Genomic DNA, 19772 nt, shown 5'->3' on the forward strand with positions numbered 1-19772 from the left:
CCCCCGGGGGCAACCCCCCCCCCCCCCCCCCCCCGGGGATAAACCCTCCCGGGATAAAGACCTCCGGGGATAAACCCCCTCCCGGGATAAAACCCCTCCGGGGCACCCACGGTCTGTGCCTCCGCCCGGCGTCTCCCACGGTTTGCTTTGCTTTGGTACACACAAGTGCGGTTTAATCCCACTTCCACGAGCGGCATAGTTAAAATTCAAGTTTAGAACTTGTGATGCTGCTGTGCGGGGCCAGTGTCCAGAAGCCACCGCATGCCCCCAGCTCCCGCCGGTTCTCCCGTCCTTGCCCCCGGAGCTGGAAGGGGGCCGGCAGCTGTCAGCCCGGGCTCCCCGTGTCCCCATCCCCGGGGGAGCCACTGCCGGGTCCTCACCCCGCCGTCCCACCGCCCCACACGGCAGGGATTGATCCTGTCTGCCCGGAATTCCGATGGCAAACTCCGGGAAACAGATAACAGAAAGAAAAGGAAGGAAACGGCACGTAGAGGCGTCAGTAACGGGACAAGGTTTAGGAATGAGAGATGCCCGCTGGTTTGCCAGCTGAGAGGGCAGCCAGCTCCGCTGCCCCGGGGCTGCAGCAGGACAGAGTCACCAGGTACCGCAGAGCAAACCTCTGCTCAGGTGACCCCTCAGACCCGACACAGGAGCAGGGTATGAAGTGGCTCACAGGTGTCCTGCCAGATGAGGTTAATAAGTTGGCAGACTAAAAAACCCAAAACCTCTGCCAAAGGTTTGTGTGAGCAGCTGATTGTTAGATCTCTGTAGGCTGTGGTTGCTCTCTCTGCCGCACTGCCCTGTGCTGTTGCTGCACACCCCTGGCAATGGGACAGGATGTCCTGGGAGGTGAACAGCCACCAGTGCTCTGCAGCAGTGACAGCTGAGAGTTTTCCTGCATAGCACTAGACCATGGGTGGTCCCAGGTCTGGGAGGAGAGGAGACATTTTTTAACACATTTTTAGAAAAGTCATAATGTGCTGACCAAGGACATGATGCTCTTTTCAGTGCTAATCCACTATGAGTGAGATTTACTGGTGAGGAAGCATCACAATTTACCCACTCTCCACAAACCCTAAAACCTGCCAGTGTTGTTTGCAACACAGACACAAAACTATATCCTGGCCATAGCACACAGGTGTTCCATTCTCCTGGAGAAGAGGGAAACCAAACTGTGCTCTGTGCTGCCACGAGAGCTCCTGGCAGTGAGTGGTGTGAGTAGGTGGGTGAAAAGTAAGAGAATATGGGACAATTTTCTCCCCAGAGAACCATGGGGAGGAAGGCAGGATGGCACTGGACAGAGCAGGATCCCCTGTATCTGAATCCTCTCTGACAGGTACCTGTATAAACTGCTCTAAAACAGCAAAGGATGAGCAATTTGCAGGTCCCGTTAGCAGTCAGCTAATGGGACCAGCTAGTCAGGAGATGACTCTGAGCCAGGAGAAAGCATTGCCTTGTGTTGAACAGGAATCTCGCCATTCTGAGGCTAAACATTTGTGTGAGCTTACAGGAGTGCAAAAGGGGTTGGTCCTGGACAAGATATACAAACATGAATTCTCCTTTGGTGCCTTTGGAATGTAAAGCTGAAGGAGTCCAGGAGAGTGTACACAGAAAAGTGTTGAAGCTCAGCTTTTAGCTGTTGTCAGGGTAGGGGCATCCTGCTGGTCATTGTTCTGGCTGGGCCCTTTACAACTGTTCCTATGGAAATCTCTTCTCTAAACCCATTGCATCCTCTCCTGCCACAAAAGCTTCAGTGTTGTGCATAATACTTTGCTTTCATCCCCAGGAATTGCCAGTGTGGTTGCGGGCCATCCCCTGGACACGGTCAAGGTAAAACACTGAACTGTGTTCACATGTCACCACCCAAACCCCCACCAGTTCAGACCTTCTCTCTAGATGATGCCTCAAAGGACCTTCACTTTTCCCAAAGGGGAGTTTGGAATGTTTTCACAGACTTTCTTCCTCTCCAATGCTCATTTTGAATGAGAAACTGAAAGAACTGACTGATACATGCAAGTTCCTCTGTGAAGAATTAATGCTGAAAATTAACCTGGCCTTACTTAGAGTGTAGTTCACTGAACAGTTCTGCCAATGTTTTATTGAACTTTGCCACAGACTAGTATTCAAAGGGCAATGAGGGAACTGTTTTGCTGTAGGCACATTTTTATGTTTTCCTAGTAGTGCCGGTAATGCTGGAAGGGCAGAGTTCTGAAATTGTTATCCCAGGGCTGTGACACACAGTATTTATGATTCCCTCATGGTAATTATTTCTCCATCTGAAGGATTTAGAGAAGTAAAAAGGTATTTGTCAGCATGATGCAGACAAGCCCATGCACATACCAGTGCATCCTGACTCAACCAAGCTGACAATCCCTACTGCTGCAGAGCCAGGGAGGACAATCCTGCTCCTTTCTTTTTTTTTGCCCAGGCATTTCTGGGCAGCTTTCATCACTTTAGCTTCTCTGCCCTTGTTGGGGTTGTTCAACCTGAAGAATAGAAGGCTCCAAAGAAATCTTATTGTGGCCTTCTTGTACTTGAAGGGGGTCTAAAATAAAACCAGGATTTTTAGCAGGGCCCATTGTGATAGGACAAGGGGTACTGGTTTTAAACAGAAAGAGAATAGGTTTAGATTAGATATAGGAGGTCTTATACAAAAAAGGTGGTAAAACACAGGCACAGGCTTCCCAGAGAGGTGGCGGGATGCCCATCCCTCGAAACATTCAAGGGCAGGATGGATGGGGCTCTGAGCAACCTGGTCTATTGGAGATGTCCCTGCTCACTGCAGGGAGGTTGAACAAGATGGCCTTAAAAGATCCCTTTCAACTCGAGCTATTCTGCAATTCTGTGACTCTGAGTTCCCTGCTCTGGTTCAAGCCTGGCTCTGGCACCAGGCAGGGCTGCCAGCTGTGGCAAATCCAAGAGCCACTGGTCATGTTTGCACCCTCCACCCTTTGGAGGGTGATGCCAAGGAGGCAGGGCCCAGCATGGCCCACACCACATCCCCTCCCCAGCCATCACAGCCATCCCCTTGCACACACCAGGCTCTCCTGGCATGGAGATGCCAGCCAGCCCTATTCTTTCTGAGCTGCTAAAGTGATACCAGCCCCAAGGGCATCCCTGTGCAAAGGTGGGTGCAGACCCCACGCGGGAGGAGCCACAAGGCTGCCCACACCACCCAGCCATGGGCAGGGCACAGGCAGCAAAGGCAGGCTCTGCCCAGCACTGCCAAGGCAATCCCCATCTCAGGCTGGTGGCCATGGCTTCATTGCCTGGCTTGGGGGAATTTGGCCATGAGAATCCTGCTCAGAAACATCGAGTTTGGATGCCAAGAAAGAGCAAGCCCATCCTTCAGTGGTTAGAAAGACAAGTGTCAAGCTGCCCCCTCTGTTGCTCTTGGCTATGGGCAAGGCTTTGCCTTGGGAATACCCAGTAGGCAGACTTGTTATGTTCCAAATTCAGGAGCAGGAAAGGGGAAAGGAGAGTTTTTACACAGCACTAGGTCAGCAAAGGGGCTGCTCAGCAGAATCTGCAGCCTCCAGGGGATCAGGTGTCTTTCCCCATCTGGGGGAAGAGGCAGGACTGAGTATAAGGCTCTGTGGGGTAATTGGCATCTACACCACGCTTCCCATCAAGTCACCTCTTCCACCTTCAGCCACCTCTTCCCATCATTGCAGCTTCCATCAAACCCCAGCAGCTGTTTTTTCCTATATCTTTGCAAAACTCTAAAACTTGTGCCTTCACTCACTTTTCATCCTACCCATTGCATTCATTTTCCCAGAACTTTCTTCAGCTTCTGGGTGTCACCCAAGAGCCCTATCTAATCAAAACATAACAAAAAGGAGAACTTTCCAGGGGTATATCCATACTGGTAGTAGCTGACTTTGTCACAGATGCCAGCAGGGATTTCAGTGCTGGGTGTTAACAGATTAGCTAAGGGACGTGTGTGAGAACCAGATTGTGAGAACACTCAGTTGGCCCCAGTTACTCAAAAATATATTAACTTGAACCTCTAAATACCTGGTTACTGAGTAAAAGAAAAAAAAAAAAACAACCCACAATCCAAGGGGGCAAAGTGGAAATGTCTGGGCTAAGATGAAGTCAGGAGGGAACTCAGGGCTGGGCACTGGGGTCACCTTGTCATGGGTCACTCAGGGTGCAGCCACTTTCCCCAGTTCCCCCCAGCCCTGTGAGTGCAGCCACTTTCCCCTGCTCCCCCCCAGCCCTGTTCTCCCCAGTGTGAGTCACTGCACCCATGGCCTGAGCCTGCCCACATTGCTCAACGTGTGCTGCGTGAGCCATGGCAGCAGCTGCATGTACCAGCTTGTTCTGAGTGCTCAGGAGAGATTCTGCTTTGGCTGCTGCTTCTCTGTGGTTTTGGCCAGGCCTGGAGTGGAGCAGGGATGGTCCATGGGTGCAAAGAGCTGCATGGAGCCACCCCAGGGTGAGGGGTGAGCCTGGGCTGAGGGGTGAACACAGACTTTGGTCCCTCCTGCTCCTGCCAGGGTCCCTCGGCAGCACTGGCAGCCTCTTGCAGGGCTCTGGGCCAAGTGATTGTACCATCCAACCTGCTGTTTGCCATCCAAAAGCTCCCACCAGTCATGAACTCTGGCAGACACACATTCCTTTGGGCTTTAAATTCCCAAATTATTTCCTGTTTCACTCTGGTGTAAATCAGGGCTGAGCCAGTGGATGGGATTGGATGCCATCCCTCCAGCACAGGTTGGCAGTGCCCCTTCAGCCTTCATTGCCAGCAGCAGTGCTGATAAACATAGTCAGAAATGTCCCCATTTCCTAAAAACATTCCTGGTGGAGCATGTGTGTCTTTCTATAGCAAATGAGCTCTGGCCTCAGCCAAGATGAAGCCTGAGGTGCTGTGAAGTGAACAGTGATTTCATTCCTTGCACACCTCTAAGCCCAAAAAATGCATCCCTGGTTAGGATGTTTCTAGTGCAACCTTGTGAGCAGCTTGAATTAAAGATGATCTAAATATATACATATGAGAAGGGGAAATGCTTAATCCTGTAGGCTTTGTTGTGACCTACGTGCCATTTCTTACATCTCTTGGAAGGTGTATAACCAATTTGCTTTCCAGAAATAAAATGTCCTTTTTTCAAATAATATGAAACTGTTTTTGAGTGAAGCATGGAGAATTTCTGAGATGCTGAATTATTTTAGCTCCAATTAGTATCTCTATGTCCTAAAATCCACCTTGGAGCAGAAGGGCCCCAGAAGTCTCCCAGGGGAGCTCACCTTTCCTCTCTTTGCAACACATCCCAGCCTTCCCTGAGAGCCTCCAAATGGAGAAGACCACAGCACTCTCCAATTTCCACATAAATCAGGCCCTTGCCAATGACAGCACTGCACACCAGCAGCCTGCTGTGCTGGGTCAGGGTGGCTGGTCCAGGCTGGAGAGCAATTTGACAGTCATCGATTCCAGATGTTGCAGAGAGCTTCAGGCTGTGAGATCCTGCTTAGCCTTGCTTCTGGCAAAGTTCAAGAGGGTGGATGCACATATATCTTATTTTATTGCTCAGTTGTCTTTACGACTAAGGAAGGACTTGCTCTCAAAGCAAAGCACACATTGTTTACATAGCATGAGCCTCCACTGGGCTGGAAACATAGGATTTAATTGCATTTTACAAATGTCTTTTGCAGACTCGTTTGCAAGCGGGACAAGGATATGGAAATACATTCAAGTGTGTTCTCACTGTGTACAGAAATGAGTCTGTAAGTACTTCATCCTACATTAACTGTGCTGGTATAAAGTGCAAGTCAATAAATAGATAAATGCATAAAGCAATTGTACAAAATGCTGTTGACACCAGCAGTTATATAAAGACCAATAAAGTTTATGCAATTGAGCCTGCAAATCCCTACAGCCTTCTCAGCCTTCTCTTGCTTAACTCTAAGGTTAAGTCACCACTTGGTGACTCCTATAGGAAAAGGGAGATCCCTGGCATGGAATGATCAGTGTCTCCACAGGGGTTGCCATCCACAGTGACTCTTTTGCCTGATCCCACTGGCAGAGGTTTTCCAGAAGGATTTTGCTGACTTTGGTGAAGCCAGAACAAACACTGTCTATATGAGGCAGTTCTACATGGGTTCCTGTGCTTTCAGCCATGTCCCATATTCTGCGCAATCTTTATAAGCCTTTAGCAGCATGAACCAATTTCCTTTGCTCAGCATGTGCAAACAGTTGGTTCCAGGAGACATCTGCTACTTGGATTTGCATTTCATCCCTGACTATGGCAGGGGATTGGAATGAAACGACTTTCCAAGTCCTTTCCGACCCAAACCATTGTGCGACTGTGATTTCTAACCTGATAGACAAGTTGGGGTTTACACTGCTCAGTCCTGCTCAGTCTCCTAAGCCCTGCTCCCTTTCCTGGGTAGCTGACAGGCTTCTTCAAGGGCATGTCCTTCCCAATGGCCAGCATTGGCATCTACAGCTCGGTGGTGTTCGGAGTCTTCAGCAACACGCAGCGGCTCCTCAGCCAGCTCCGCCACGGGGACCCGGCCGCCGCGCCCTCGCTCACCGACATGACTCTGGCCAGCCTCGTGGCTGGGGTCATCTCTGTGGGCATTGGCACGCCCGTGGAACTGGTCAAGATAAGGCTGCAGATGCAAACACAGCCGTACACCAAAGGTAGGAAGCAAGAGTTTCGTCTTCCTGTCTCTGCCAGTCTGGTACGTGCACAGAGCTTTATGACTTTGGTCAAGGCTGGGCTTTTTTCTGCCTTGTGCTGCTGCAGTTGGGCTAAAAATTCTCCCTTTTGCCTGAGGATGGATCCCATCTTGCTCAGCTCAAGGGAAGGGTTTTTAACAATGGCATTTCCAGACATTTGGGATCTATAAAGAACATGAGGCAGGTCTGCTCAAGGCCAGAAGCTGCAGAAATTGTGAGTCCCTGGGCTGTGGGGTCCCCTGGAGATCCCAGCAGCAGCACCATGGCTGCCAGTGGCAATGCCAGCTCCCCATCTCCCTCTGCACACTCTCAGTCCCACATGTATTTGCCCATAAACCTCTGTTATTCCACCCTTCTCTGTTCAAAAGCAGAAGTTTCCCATTTACATTAAAAACTGACTTACTTCACACAGGGTGCCAGATAGCTCAGGTGTGAGCAGGATGGGTCAGGAGGGGACACCAGCAGAATGGCAGTGGGTGGCTGTTCCTTGTCCCCACAAGGCAGAAGGAGCTGCTTCAGCTTTAGACAGCAGCTGAATTCCATAGCAGGCTGCCAGCAAGGAGCAATCCCCACCAGAGCACATGCACAGCCAAATGAAGACATGGAGCAGCTTCAGAGCTGAACAGCTTGGATTTCAGCATTTCACTTTTTCTCACAATTACAGTCATGGTGTTTAACTGTGAAACACTGGCATTTTTCTGTTGCTTTTATAAAACAATATTATGTCAATTTTTAAAGCCTCCATGCAGCTTAGAAACCTAATGCCTTTTACAAAAACAACTTGGTCTGCATGGGAAAGGCCAGACTCTGAAGATGTTAAGGCTTTCAGAGGTGTGACTTGGCATAAGTTGAAGTTAAAATCCATGAAAATTTGGCACATTGCTTTAAACTAATTTGGAAGTCTCACTGGGCACATACCTATTGGGAGGTATGCCACACATCAAGAAAATCTGTCTGAAGTGTCAGGTTTTCTGAAAATGGACCTAAATACTCTCTCCTAAAACTTTTTCCCCATGTTATCTGTTGACCCCACCTGAAGCAACTGGATGGCAGTGACTTCTAATCAGTGGCAATGGGCTTTGATTAGATTTAATCTGTGGCAATATATCTATTCCAACAGTTTTATCTTTTTTTTTTTTTTTCTTTGTAGCAAATGTTAAACTAAATTCCACAGCTCCTGGATCTCCTGTGTACAGAGGCTCAATTCACTGCTTACGGACAATCCTACAGAAAGAGGGGATACCAGGAATATACAGAGGCAATGTAGCAATGCTCCTGAGGGATGTTCCTGGCTACTGCGCCTATTTTGTCCCGTATGCAATGTTCTGTGACTGGATAACTCCTCATGGAAGCATTGCTCCTAATCCCTTCTCCATCTGGGTGGCAGGGGGTGTAGCAGGTAAGCACCTTTACTTCCTCACAGCACGGGCAAAACAAGAACAGGAAGGTTCTCGGGGCAGATTACGAGGGTGACTCAAGGGCCACTGCATCCTCCTGAACACCAGCAGAGGACATGGGACTGAACCTTCCTTCCCCAGGGCTGGGTTCCCTGGCACCACAGCTGCACTTTATGGCTTGATAAACTTTATGGAAGTCGTGTTATCAGACCTTCCTTAGGCTCATTGTCAGTGAAGAGGAGAACAGACAGCGCCTTCATCTCCCTGTGTGCCTCAGGGCAGCTTGCCAATCACATTGCCAGGGATATGTGGCAGCCAAGATGCCTCCAGAAGAGGACTTCAACCTGTTGGCTGCCCACCAGGAGGGTGTGCATCTACCCACACCTAGCAGAAGCCCAGTTGACTGTTGCTGTTGACTCCTTCTTCTTCTTCTTCTTCTTCTTCTTCTTCTTCTTCTTCTTCTTCTTCTTCTTCTTCTTCTTCTTCTTCTTCTTCTTCTTCTTCTTCTCCTTCTTCTTTCTTCTTCTTTCTTCTTCTTTCTTCCATATGTACCCTTGCCAGTAAAACTGGCATGCGTGCTCCCACCATGTGAAAGGTCACCCCTACTCCCACTCCCCACTTCTTGGTCATCTCTAAATTGCAGATCCATAAAGACAAGTCAATCCTTAGCCCAGGCAATGACAACAAAATGCCTTCTCCATTTATCCTCAAATAAAGAGGCCCCTGGTGCCTCTGGATAGCTTTTCTAGCCCCAACACTCATGTAGCTCCAGACAAACTCTTGTCTCTCCAGCTGGGCCATGGATTGCAGTCATGTACTGATGTTTCCAGAGGCAAACTATCCCACTCAGCTGCAGGCTGATCAATGGAAACAGGCATTTCTTTGAAGGAATGACTGCGTGGAGCCTAATCCTGGCAGCCTGAGATGCACCTACCTGTTATTTGTATCCTCAGCTCACACTTTGCTTTACAATGGAATTATAAGACTAATTTTTTTTTTCTGAAATCGCCCCAAGCAGCAGTTCAGGCTCTTCCCATGGCATGTCCATGTTCCATCAGGAGCACAGCAAAAAATGTATTTGCACCTGGAGAAGCCCCTCTTGTGTTGCCTGCATCTGATCAGCAGCATAACATCCAAAATCTGAACACCTTCCAGAAACAGGGAACTTTCTCCCAGAAATAGTTTCTGTGCCTGAGCAGGGTGAATGCCCTGAATGAAAATCGCATGGATATGATGTGATAGATGTGAATTTCTGAGTTCACTGACCTGTGGGCAAGGAAGTATAGAGAAGGAATTATTCAACTACTTCTGCATTTTTCCAGGAGCTGTTTCCTGGGCAGTATGTACTCCAATGGATGTTGTGAAAAGTCGAATTCAGGCAGATGGAGTTTATTTAAACCAGTACAAAGGGACCCTTGACTGCATGTTGCAGAGCTACCAGAATGAGGGCTTAAAAGTAAGTGACATTTGAAGTTAAATCTGGTTATTAGGTATTTAATTGTCAATTGGAAAATACAGTGACTGTTAAAAACCTATCTGCAGTGTTGAGAGACAGCTAAAGCCAGTTAGTGCTAAATTGTTATTATGGCAGTAGGTAATTATTGTGTAGATTCCTCCTAAATCAAAATGAGAGTTATAATACATGTTACATAACGAAGAAATGAATGACTGGAGGGGTCATACACTGCTGGTGTAATTAACTTCAACATTTCATGTTAGTGCACTTAATCATGGATATAATTTGACTTATCATAAATCAGAGGCAGAAAGTCTTACCTCTGTGATTCTTCTGAAAAATGCAGAGGTCAAATATTTCCCATTGACTTTGGTGTCAATAAACTGATTTCAGTGGGACTGTCCTGGCACTCTGGGTGTGTCTGGTCACCTTGGGCAATGCTTTGGTGGAACTAATGCTGCTTTTGCACTGCTTGCCCTCATTTTGCACCAAGATAGAGTTGAATGTCAGCGTTCTTATATCAGAATTGCTTTCATTTCGAACATGAAGAAGGGCTGCATGCCAAACAACTTATCTCCCTTTTCTGACTTTGTCTGTTAGTGCAATAAAAGATATTTGTTCTGCCTGCAAACTTTGCCTCAGTTAAATGTGAATGGCAGAGAATAAGGGTTTGCAGCTTTATTGTGTTGCCAAGGCATGGTTGTGGAAGTAACGTCTTCTGATATTGAAATAAATCTGTATTTATCATCAGAACAGCACGTGGTCTCGTAGATCCAAAGTGTTAATTTTCACATTCTGAGAGAAATGTAACAAGTTGCAAACAGGAAAATAACCTGAAAAATCACAAATCACTGTAATTTCAGTATTTGCCAACATGCCACTATGTTATGCCAGCTGTCTCAGGAGCCTGTGGTCTGGTTCAGCTTTTGCCACTGAGTGAAGAAAGTCACATTCATGTGAAGCACAAGCACCTGGAGAGATGCTAAGGACTGTGCTTGGACAGTCAGATGGGGGACAGGGTGCACAGGCTCAAAGGTACCTGCCTTGTGCTTTCCACTTGGTGTGGAAAATTGGTTATATGCTTAAATCTAAGGCCTTCTGATCTTGGGGCCAAGATTTTTCATGTTTTTTTACAGTAGCTGTGGGAACTTGGCTGTTATAAAGCCTGGAAAATTGTTTGATTGTTGATGTTCCTTTTCACATCTATTCTGAACTTGGGGTGTTTAGATTAGTGACTTGTGGTGATGAGCCTTGGTGGTTAATGGAGTGATTATGTAAGAAGTAAGCCAGCAGAGATCCCTCCTGGAACCATCACACTGTGAGCAGACTCACCCCAAAGTGAGCAGTTTGTGCACGCTCTCACAGACACCAGGGTGTGGTGTTTGTACTGAGGAGCACAATGATGCCAAACCAGTGACTTTTGCCACTGTGCTCCCCTTCCTCAGTGCAGACATCAGCCAAGACCAGCAATAGGAGCGTATCTTCCAAGCAAACCCAAAAGATTTGGTCCTTCAGAATCCTACCACGATTTCATTCAATGTTTTCTTTCTCTTCTTAAAATAGTCCATATATTCCTGTGCTCTAACCTTGCTCCATTCCCAACAGGTCTTTTTTAGGGGCCTCCTGGTCAACACAATAAGAGGATTCCCCTCGAGTGCAGCCATGTTTCTTGGCTATGAACTTTCTCTCAAAGCAATGAAAAGATACCAAACTGAGACCAATCCCTAACTTCCAGGTCAGCACATAAAGACCCTCTAGCTTTATTAAAATTACAGAATTAATCTTTTAGTCAAATAGAGTTGCAATTGTAGAGATCCTCTGAAAATCATACAACTTACATGGGTGGGCCTACACCTGAATAGCCAAACACAATTTGGGTCTGCGGGATTCAGAGCAGACTGCAAATGTGCCAAAGGATTTTAGTTTCAGTCCACATCTCCTGGAGATGTAATATGTTCTGACTGTTGAGATTATTTTAATTAATATCAATCAGAAATAAAAATTTGAAAGGGGATTATTTGCTAATATTTTGTAAGTTTTGAAATATCATTTTTAGTATAGTTCCTGCACAGTATTCTTTCCTCACTTGTTCCAGCCCCAAAGATATGAAATTAAGCTCTTTCAAAGTGCCTTGACTATCAAGTCATTTTTTCACTCCTTCCCTCAGTAACTTGGAGTTGCATAAAGGACCAGCATTAAAAATATCTGATTAAAGAAACTTTTTTAGTAGCTAGATACTCAAGATTTTTCTTGGCCATCTTTGCCATTTTCTGCAGTACTTCATAAATCTCCTTCTTTCTTATTTCAAAAGTGTTGCCAAGAAGACCAGAAAGTCTCCTGCCTTCCTGAGCCAGATCAGCCGTGTGGTGTTGGTGAGGGCTCAGCTGCTCTGACCGAAGACTCCCACCCTGCACCTACAGCAGCTGCTGTGGACACGTGGTCCATGGAGCACTCCGAAAGTGGCACCAGCTCAATCAGACCCAAAGACTATTTTATTATCAAATCTTTCACTGTTGACTAAGAGCACTTTAGTAATTCTGGTGGTGATAGTAGGCTTCTTCACCAATGGCAGTTTTTGTATTGAACCAGGAAAAGAACTTCCCTTTCCCAAGGGATGTACCCAAACCCAGCCCACCGCAAATCACCAAGGGAGAGTCTTTTGTACAACACGGCGTTATAACACTCATCTTCTTTGGTGAACAAGGAAAGGAGGAAATGCAGAGGGTACACAGGTGCTTCTTCTGGATTCCCACCAAATCCTAGCTTGCTTTCAGGTTCAAAGAAGTGGGTGACTCCTCCCATACAGACACGTGTGCTCTACAACAGAGTTTGGCACAATTTAACACATTATCATGAAAAATGTAAAGGCTTTAACAACTTCAGTCTGTTATCCAAAGTATAAATTGAATTGGGAAACAGGAGGATGTTAAATTCAGAGACTAATTTTTATTTTTTAATACAGAAAACAATAAACCAAGTTTGCATTTCATATAGAAGGCTGCCTATTAATTTACACAGCTTGCCTGGTGCAGCCCTTCAGGGACTAGCTTGAGCTATCTCATTAGACCTTCTGAGCTCCCTGACATGACTTGCCAGCTGCCAAAACCTGCAGACATCTCTTTGTAGCCAGGAGCAGACCATCACCAAAGGAAGTCTCTTTAGGACACAATATGCTTCAGACCTCCAGCTCTTTGCTGGAATGCCACTGAGAGCACTGGGGCAGGCCCAGTCTCTCTTTGGTCTACCTCAGCATCTCAATTATTCCAAGATCATTTACATCATGATTTTTTCTCTTTATGCTCTTAAATATCCTTAGTATTTATTTTCTAAGCATGGAGCTTTTGATGCCAAAGCCCAAGAAGAACCAGCTTTGCTGTGACAAGAGGACTCTGGTGGCACTGTTAGGAGAGGCTCACATGCAGAGGGACACATGACATGCGGGAATAATGTAGGACAACACTTTATCTGGGAAATGTTCTAGAGGAACAGCTCTTCCTCTGGAGAAGAGCTCTGGGGGAAAAGCCCAGTGCTTGCAGTTTCAGCAGATGCCTTCAAAACAAGGTTTATGAAGACAATGTGGAACAGCTGTCCAGCTTTCTTCCATAAAATGAGGGGTAGGAAAGAGAAACTCCTATGTCCTCTTCCCTGGATGAATGGGGGAATTGGTCACAACACTTGAAGATCACAGCAGAAAGTGCCTAAAACTTTGGGTCTGGAGCTGTACTTGGAAATGGGGTCACCTTCTTTGTGCTCCTCATCACAGAAGTATGGGTGCTTCCAGAACCAGCCTTAAAATGGGGAAGAAACAGCTGGTGTTGCTTCATCTCAAAAGGCTCACAGTGACTTTGACCCTCTTTAGGATACATGGAACAGTTTTTAATAAACAATATGGAAAAAATTGATGATCCTTCACACAAGTATTTGTTGCTGGCTGCATTTAAGGATTCATCCTTTTCATGTTGCCTATTTTTTACTGCATGTATGTAAAACATGTTTTTTAGATGGATAATATCATATGTCTCCAGGGATAATACTTAGGCAGACTATTTTTTAATGCAAATAAATGGTATGTTCATCTGCCTGCATAATGTGAAATGGATCATGAAAGAATTAAACTGATGAGTTCATAACAAGGTGTGTATCTGCATGATCCTGCCCTCATGTTGCCCAGGTTTGATCTGTTCAGTGCTCTTTGGGTGTAAAGCCCTGAGACCCATGTTGGAGTTGCACAGTGATATTTCATTATATTATTCATCCAATTAAACCAACTTTGAGATTGGAGCCCAGGATTTGTCTGGACAAAACTCTCTTGTAGCTCACACCTGCCAGAAGGAGTTGTCAGGGAGAGCCATGGGCAACTTGGTGTGGAAAGGGAGCAGAGGGCAGAAAGTTACTCTAAATAATATAAATTCATATTTTATATATATATATATATATATAACATAAATATAAAGTCATGAAGATCAAGTGGAAGTGAATATAAAGCTTTGGCCACTTGATGGCATCCTCATCCCTGGCAGGGCATGTGCTGCGCACTGGAACTGCCAAGCAACCCCTCTGTGTCTTCTTCATTCTGCTGCCCAACCAGTACACATTCCCCTCCCCATGGGCAGCCCCACACTGCACAGCCTGTGGATTGGGATGATTTTGGGATAACCCTGCCCTGCTAAAGGCTGCCCTGGTCTGGCAGCACTGAAGGCAAGCCCTGGCTGGACACGCTGGTTAATCAGTGCATCACACAACTAGCATTCACAGACAAACCACAAAAGAGGCAAAGCAACTCCGGGCTACAGCACAAGGGTTTCAAGGGTGACAGCAGCACAGGCCACTGTGAAGGAGATTCAGCTGCTCTGGGCCACTGCTGGTGACCAAGGACACCTTAGGGTTGGGACAAGCAGCTTTTGAGGCACAGCACTCTGTGACACCCCTCGCTGTGACCGATCACACCCCTGGGAAGAGCTCAAGGCCAGGTTGGACAAGGTCCTGGTTTAGTGGAAGGTGTCCCTGTCCATGGTGAGTGGGCTGGAAGGAGATGAGCTTTAAGGTCCTTTGCAACCCAAACCCTTCTATGGGTCTATGATCCCTGCACATAGAGACTGATAGACTGGTCAGTCTTGCTTTTGCAGTAGTGAGTGTGTGGCTGTGTCACCAGTGAAAGAGGTCCAGTGGTGCTGGGGTTGTGTGACACCACAGGGGGCTAGCCCTATGACCCAAAGATGAGGGATGGCAATTAAAACTTATACACACAGAGAATTGACAAGTCTGTGTCTTGTGAATTATCTTCTGTATGATATATCAAATGCATTAATTTTTGGAAATAAAATCACTATCCCTATCCATGGATAGAAATTAGGATCTCCAAAGAATTTTTCAGAGACCTGGTGATGGGAGTTTAAAACAGCCTTTCCTGGGAGGCAGACAGACATACACACAGCTGATACAGTGGGGCACTGATTACATATGTTGGCAATTTTGTCTCTGAATTACAAGAAAGAAAACCATTGTGTCAACAGAATTCAGAATATGGACCCAGCTCCTTTGTCAGTGCTGTGTCTGTACTGACCTGCCATCAGTGGCACGCTCCCCACACATGCTGGAGTGGTAGAAGCCATCTTCTTGGTAGGTTGTTCAAGGTGTTTACAGAGCCCTCATTTCTAAAATAAATGCAGTACATCCTGAAATGGTTAAAAAGTGAGAAGGAAGACCGGAAAAACCATGGATACATACTTCTATGTGTTTGTTGCCTGGATTATGAAAGCATATTCAGACCTGTCATCCCTCAAATAAGTCTGTAATTGCCCAACTTTCACGTCTCTGGTGGCATTCCAACTCTTACAACAGCCTGTATTACTTAATGAGATGCAGGCTGTTTTTCACACTTTATAAACTATTTCGTGCTATGAAAGGAAAAAGTGGTAACAGCAGCTTATTGCTTTCATTGAAGAAAACCCAATCAAACAGGAACCAATTTTCCAGTGAGAATCTGTTTTTCTAGAAAACAGCCCTGACCTGGATTAAGGCCTTTGGGGCTGGGAGAAGCTTCGTGATGTCTAAAGTGCATAGAGTGGGAAGAGGCTTCCCAGCAGTTTTAGCATCTACTGAAACCCTGCCTGTAAAGGTCTTTTCCAACCTAAATAATTTCATGATGGCTCTAGGCCAGGCTGAGATTTTCTCATGCCTCGGAGTCCCTGCCTGGTGTTTCCCCACCACAGGGGAAGGCAAGATCACAGTCCACATCTCAGTTTCTCTTTTTCTGAGACAGAGGAGTAGGTGACGTCTTTGCAGGCATTAAGATATATCTCTTTGGTTTATCTGAAGATTTTTGTTTCATCATAGAAGTTGTTATAGTAGAGATTCTTCTCCTAGGCGTGGCATTCATGTCAGCCAAGAAGGCCAATGCCTGTCTTGTACTTGCTAAGGAAAAAAATTAAAAGTGTAGAGCCAGAAAAATTATGAGATCCAAGGAGACAAGTGGGAAGAAGTTCAAGTGCTAAATTGAATGTAAACTGAGCAAGAAAAGCTTCCTCTCTCTAAAGCCATTTTCTTCCCGTATATGCTCCTTCAGTCATGCACAGACTGATCACTGTCAGCTTAGATAAGCAGTATGTAGAGTATCCTTCCAGAGACGGGCTCCAAAAGGAATGAAGCCATGAAGTGAGGGGAAATTTAAGTAGTCACACTGATTTTCAAGGCAGTTTTCCTAAACTGTAGATCCTGTGACAGCTCCAGGATCAGACACAAGTGGAACAACCAACCTGTCAGGAGCCACTCGTGCAACAGAAGCATATTTTTAAGGAGTTTTAGAGGTCCCATGTGCAGTTTCACTGTAAGATATTAAGTGCTGGATACATCAAGAAATCCTTGCTTAGTAAGGGTGAAATTCTAAGGCTACTGGGCTGTACAACACCCAGTCTCTGAAGAGAATACAAAGGTCCTCTTTGAGTGATGGAGAAAGTAATGGATAACCTTGAGTCACAAGGAGAAAAATTTGGAGAAATCAGAAACTTGCAAGTAGGAAAAAACATGTTAAGGTGCCCTGCCACCAACACCTGCTGCACCAAACTGGCACATGCATGGCCTCACCTCTGTGAAAGCACCCGGACTCAGCTCATCTTCATGGACTGCTCTATTCTCCCATGTTTCAAAATATTTTATTATTAACGTAGCATACTTCACACACAGTATAGAAACACATGGCATAGAAATCCTGCCAATTCTCATGGATAAGGGCCAGCTTGTTCTTACTTATGCAACCAGGTGGGAACCAATATCCTTTGCTGTCAAATTACTATTCCTGTGTTTCCACGAAGCAGCCTGCAGGTGGATTTTCAACGCTTCCAGCATGAAAAGTGAGCTGCGGCGTGGGGCTGGCTGGTGAAGAGCTCTAACACAGCCATGGAGTGAATGCCTTGTGCTGTCTGTGTGTCCTGCATGTTCAGCCTCCCTCTGCATGCTGTGCTGAGTGGGAAATCCAGCACACAGGGTCATCGCACAGTGGGACAAGCAAGGAAGGGTGAGTGGACTTCTGATGTGAGGGCCCTCAGTGTTTCCCTTTCCTGGTATGAAAGGCCACAAAAGAAGACACTGGAAGAGGACACTAGGAAAAAATATTAAAATACAAGAGAATGGTGACCTCTATGATCAATTCCTTCTGCCTTCTGCCTGGTTTTAGAGATGGCTGGTTGTGGGAAGCATTTTCAATATGCATGACACACATCATGGCTGGCCTGTTGCTGTCAGGGCTTTTTTCTTTTAGATGTCTTGGCTCTTGCTAAATATCATCGCAAGCTGGAAAGCTTGGCTCAACCCAGGCCAGCTCTGGTGACTGTATTATTGCATGAAACAAGGAGGACTTGCAGTCCTGAAGGTCTCTCTCATGTGCTCTCCCCTCTCACAGCTCCTGAGTGCCACTAATGTTTGTTAATAAGCTTAAATGGTTTCAAATTAATTAAAACTCTTCTGAAAGAAATGAGAGTTCTATTACCTACAAAAGCTAATGTGAGTCCTGAGGACACCCTGTGGTCCACCTGCCAGTGCAGAGCACAGCATGTGCCTCTCAGGGGGTGCACTACCCTCTTGGATTGGATTGAATCTGAAATGTTCATCAGGATTTGATGCCTTTCTGTTATAAGTAATCTTGCTATTACTATGCTATGGTTTACCCTTTCACAAAGGGATTAGAATGCCCCTATTTTCCTTGATTTCTACATTAGCATATGTCATCTTTATTTAAGAGAAGGAGAAAAAAATACTCCAAGCCACCTTATCTCTGGAAAATGAAACTATGAATAGCATCTCTTCATTTGCGGTCTTTGCATCTCTTCTATCTTGATCAGTGCACACAGCAAACGTAAAACAAACTGCTTTGTTACCTGGGTGTTTTTCCTCTGCAGGGAATTGGTTTTTTCCACATTAGAAAACCCAAAATGTGTAGAGATTCTTAGAAACTCTACACTGGGATGCAAATTCTCTCATGATAACTGATAAACTCTGGAGGTTATGCAAACCAGATTAAAATACCAATCTGGAAATTGCATGTTTTATGCAGCATTTCTGGCCATTCAACCTAGCACCAAAGTAAAGGCATTATAAGAAAATATATATCCCAAAGTATTTACACATAAACCAAAAATGTGCCAGATATCAGGACATTAGAGCCTCCAAAGGAACCAGAACAAACTGCCTGTAAGCTACACAGAAATACATTGGAGAGTTTTATATATTAACCTTTTCCAAATAATCTGTTCAGGGTTGGAATCTTAATACCCCATCACTTGAAAGTTGATGGGCTGCCCTGGTGCTGGCAGTACCTGTGGTGATGCCTCTACCTCTTCCTTACTCTGCTCCTCCACTGTACCCTGCCCACTGCATCCCTCAGTGCGTAGGGAAGTGGCAGGACATGGGGACACTCCATCTGCTGCTGTGTGGCTCTGCCCCAGACTGAGCACAGAGCGTTTCCCTCCTCAGGTGTCCCCATGGTCATATAGGGGATGTTTCCATGAGCTACTCCTCTCAGTACCTTTAAGGCTGGTGATCATTATTTTATATTTTTGAGCAATGGATGAAAAACTTTTATTTCCTCACCTCCACATTTTGGTCTGTGTTGTTGAAAGAGAGATTAAGGGAGAAGAGTAGATGATCAGCTACCTAGACATGAGGACAGAAAATTAACTGGCAAATGACAACCTATTTGCGAAAATATGTTGCTGCAGCTTGTCATCATAATGAATATTTTTAAAATATCAAAGCTAAATGTTTGAAGATTCTATTAAAAAGTTAGTCTTTTTGATGGGATGGCATCAGATATTAATTTCTACAGCCTTGGATCAGCCTTTAAATGCCAGAAAATAATCTAAACTCTCTAAAGAGAAGCTGCAGCTGGTGCCTCTCACTCCTGCACCTCATCCACCTGGGCTCTAACCAATACATGGAAAGATCTTTCAGTGCCAGTTTGACTTCTGGTGATTTCTCTTTCACTGTAAATTGAATGCAGCTTCTCTGACAACTCATTTAGCCTGGAGCAACAACAGTGTGAGACAGATCTCACTAAGCAAAAAATAGACAAGCTAAGATGTAGAGATAGTGCTGGCACTGCTGGCAGAGTGACCGTGGGCAAGGAGGAACCACGGGCATGGGAACAGCTCAGAAGCAGCTCTGGAAGCTTGGCCATTCTCATTTGCACTTAGGAACAAAAATACAGACCTTGCCTTTTGGGCTGTAGGCTTGGGAACAAGTTCTGCTCACTGTCCAATGTCCATAATTACACCTTGTGTATGGAAATGTCTTAATTATGGGCTCTGTACACCTTCCACACTGAATCACCTAAGAGCAAATTGCAGTGAAAAGGCAGCAAGCATCCAGGCCAGGCCAGAGGAGGTGCTGCTGTGCAGGCAGGGAGGCAGGGGCAGGAGCAGCAGGCAGGTCCTCCTCTGCTCCCCTTGCTGGTAGCAGAGCCACACTCAGCCAGGTGAACCCATTGCTGGTTGGCAAATGCCAGAGAAAAACAGCTAATTGTAGCGCACTGTTTTCTCTTTCCAGGATAGTTTCCAGAGGGATCACACTTATCCTTCAGCCAGACTGACCTGAAGAAGTCTCAAGCTTTTGGAGGAGACCTTTAAGGCATAATGGGACTTATGGCAAACAGAAGGGATGCTTAGAAGTCAACACTGGGATTTAAAAGAAATCTGAAGGGCTACTTTTGCTCTGCCAAGGTGTGCAACTTGCAAAAAGGAAA

General features: G+C 45.9%; 1 protein-coding gene across 2 annotated transcripts in view; it reads left to right on the top strand.

The window, feature by feature from the left end:
- SLC25A48 (solute carrier family 25 member 48) overlaps positions 1-11266 on the top strand; it is an 11752-nt gene extending 486 nt beyond the window's left edge. The window contains exons 2-7 of one of the 2 annotated variants that reach the window (XM_041482093.1): positions 1787-1830; positions 5656-5727; positions 6394-6646; positions 7836-8084; positions 9405-9538; positions 11144-11266. In XM_041482093.1, the coding sequence (XP_041338027.1) occupies positions 1787-1830; positions 5656-5727; positions 6394-6646; positions 7836-8084; positions 9405-9538; positions 11144-11266 (875 nt within the window). The remainder of the gene's footprint in view (positions 1-1786; positions 1831-5655; positions 5728-6393; positions 6647-7835; positions 8085-9404; positions 9539-11143) is intronic. The other variant, XM_041482092.1, reaches the window with a different exon arrangement.
- The last annotated feature ends 8506 nt before the right edge of the window (positions 11267-19772 follow it).

This window comes from Pyrgilauda ruficollis, unplaced genomic scaffold (genome assembly GCF_017590135.1).
Source record: "Pyrgilauda ruficollis isolate IOZ18807 unplaced genomic scaffold, ASM1759013v1 scaffold57, whole genome shotgun sequence".
NCBI classification, from domain to species: Eukaryota; Metazoa; Chordata; class Aves; order Passeriformes; family Passeridae; genus Pyrgilauda; species Pyrgilauda ruficollis.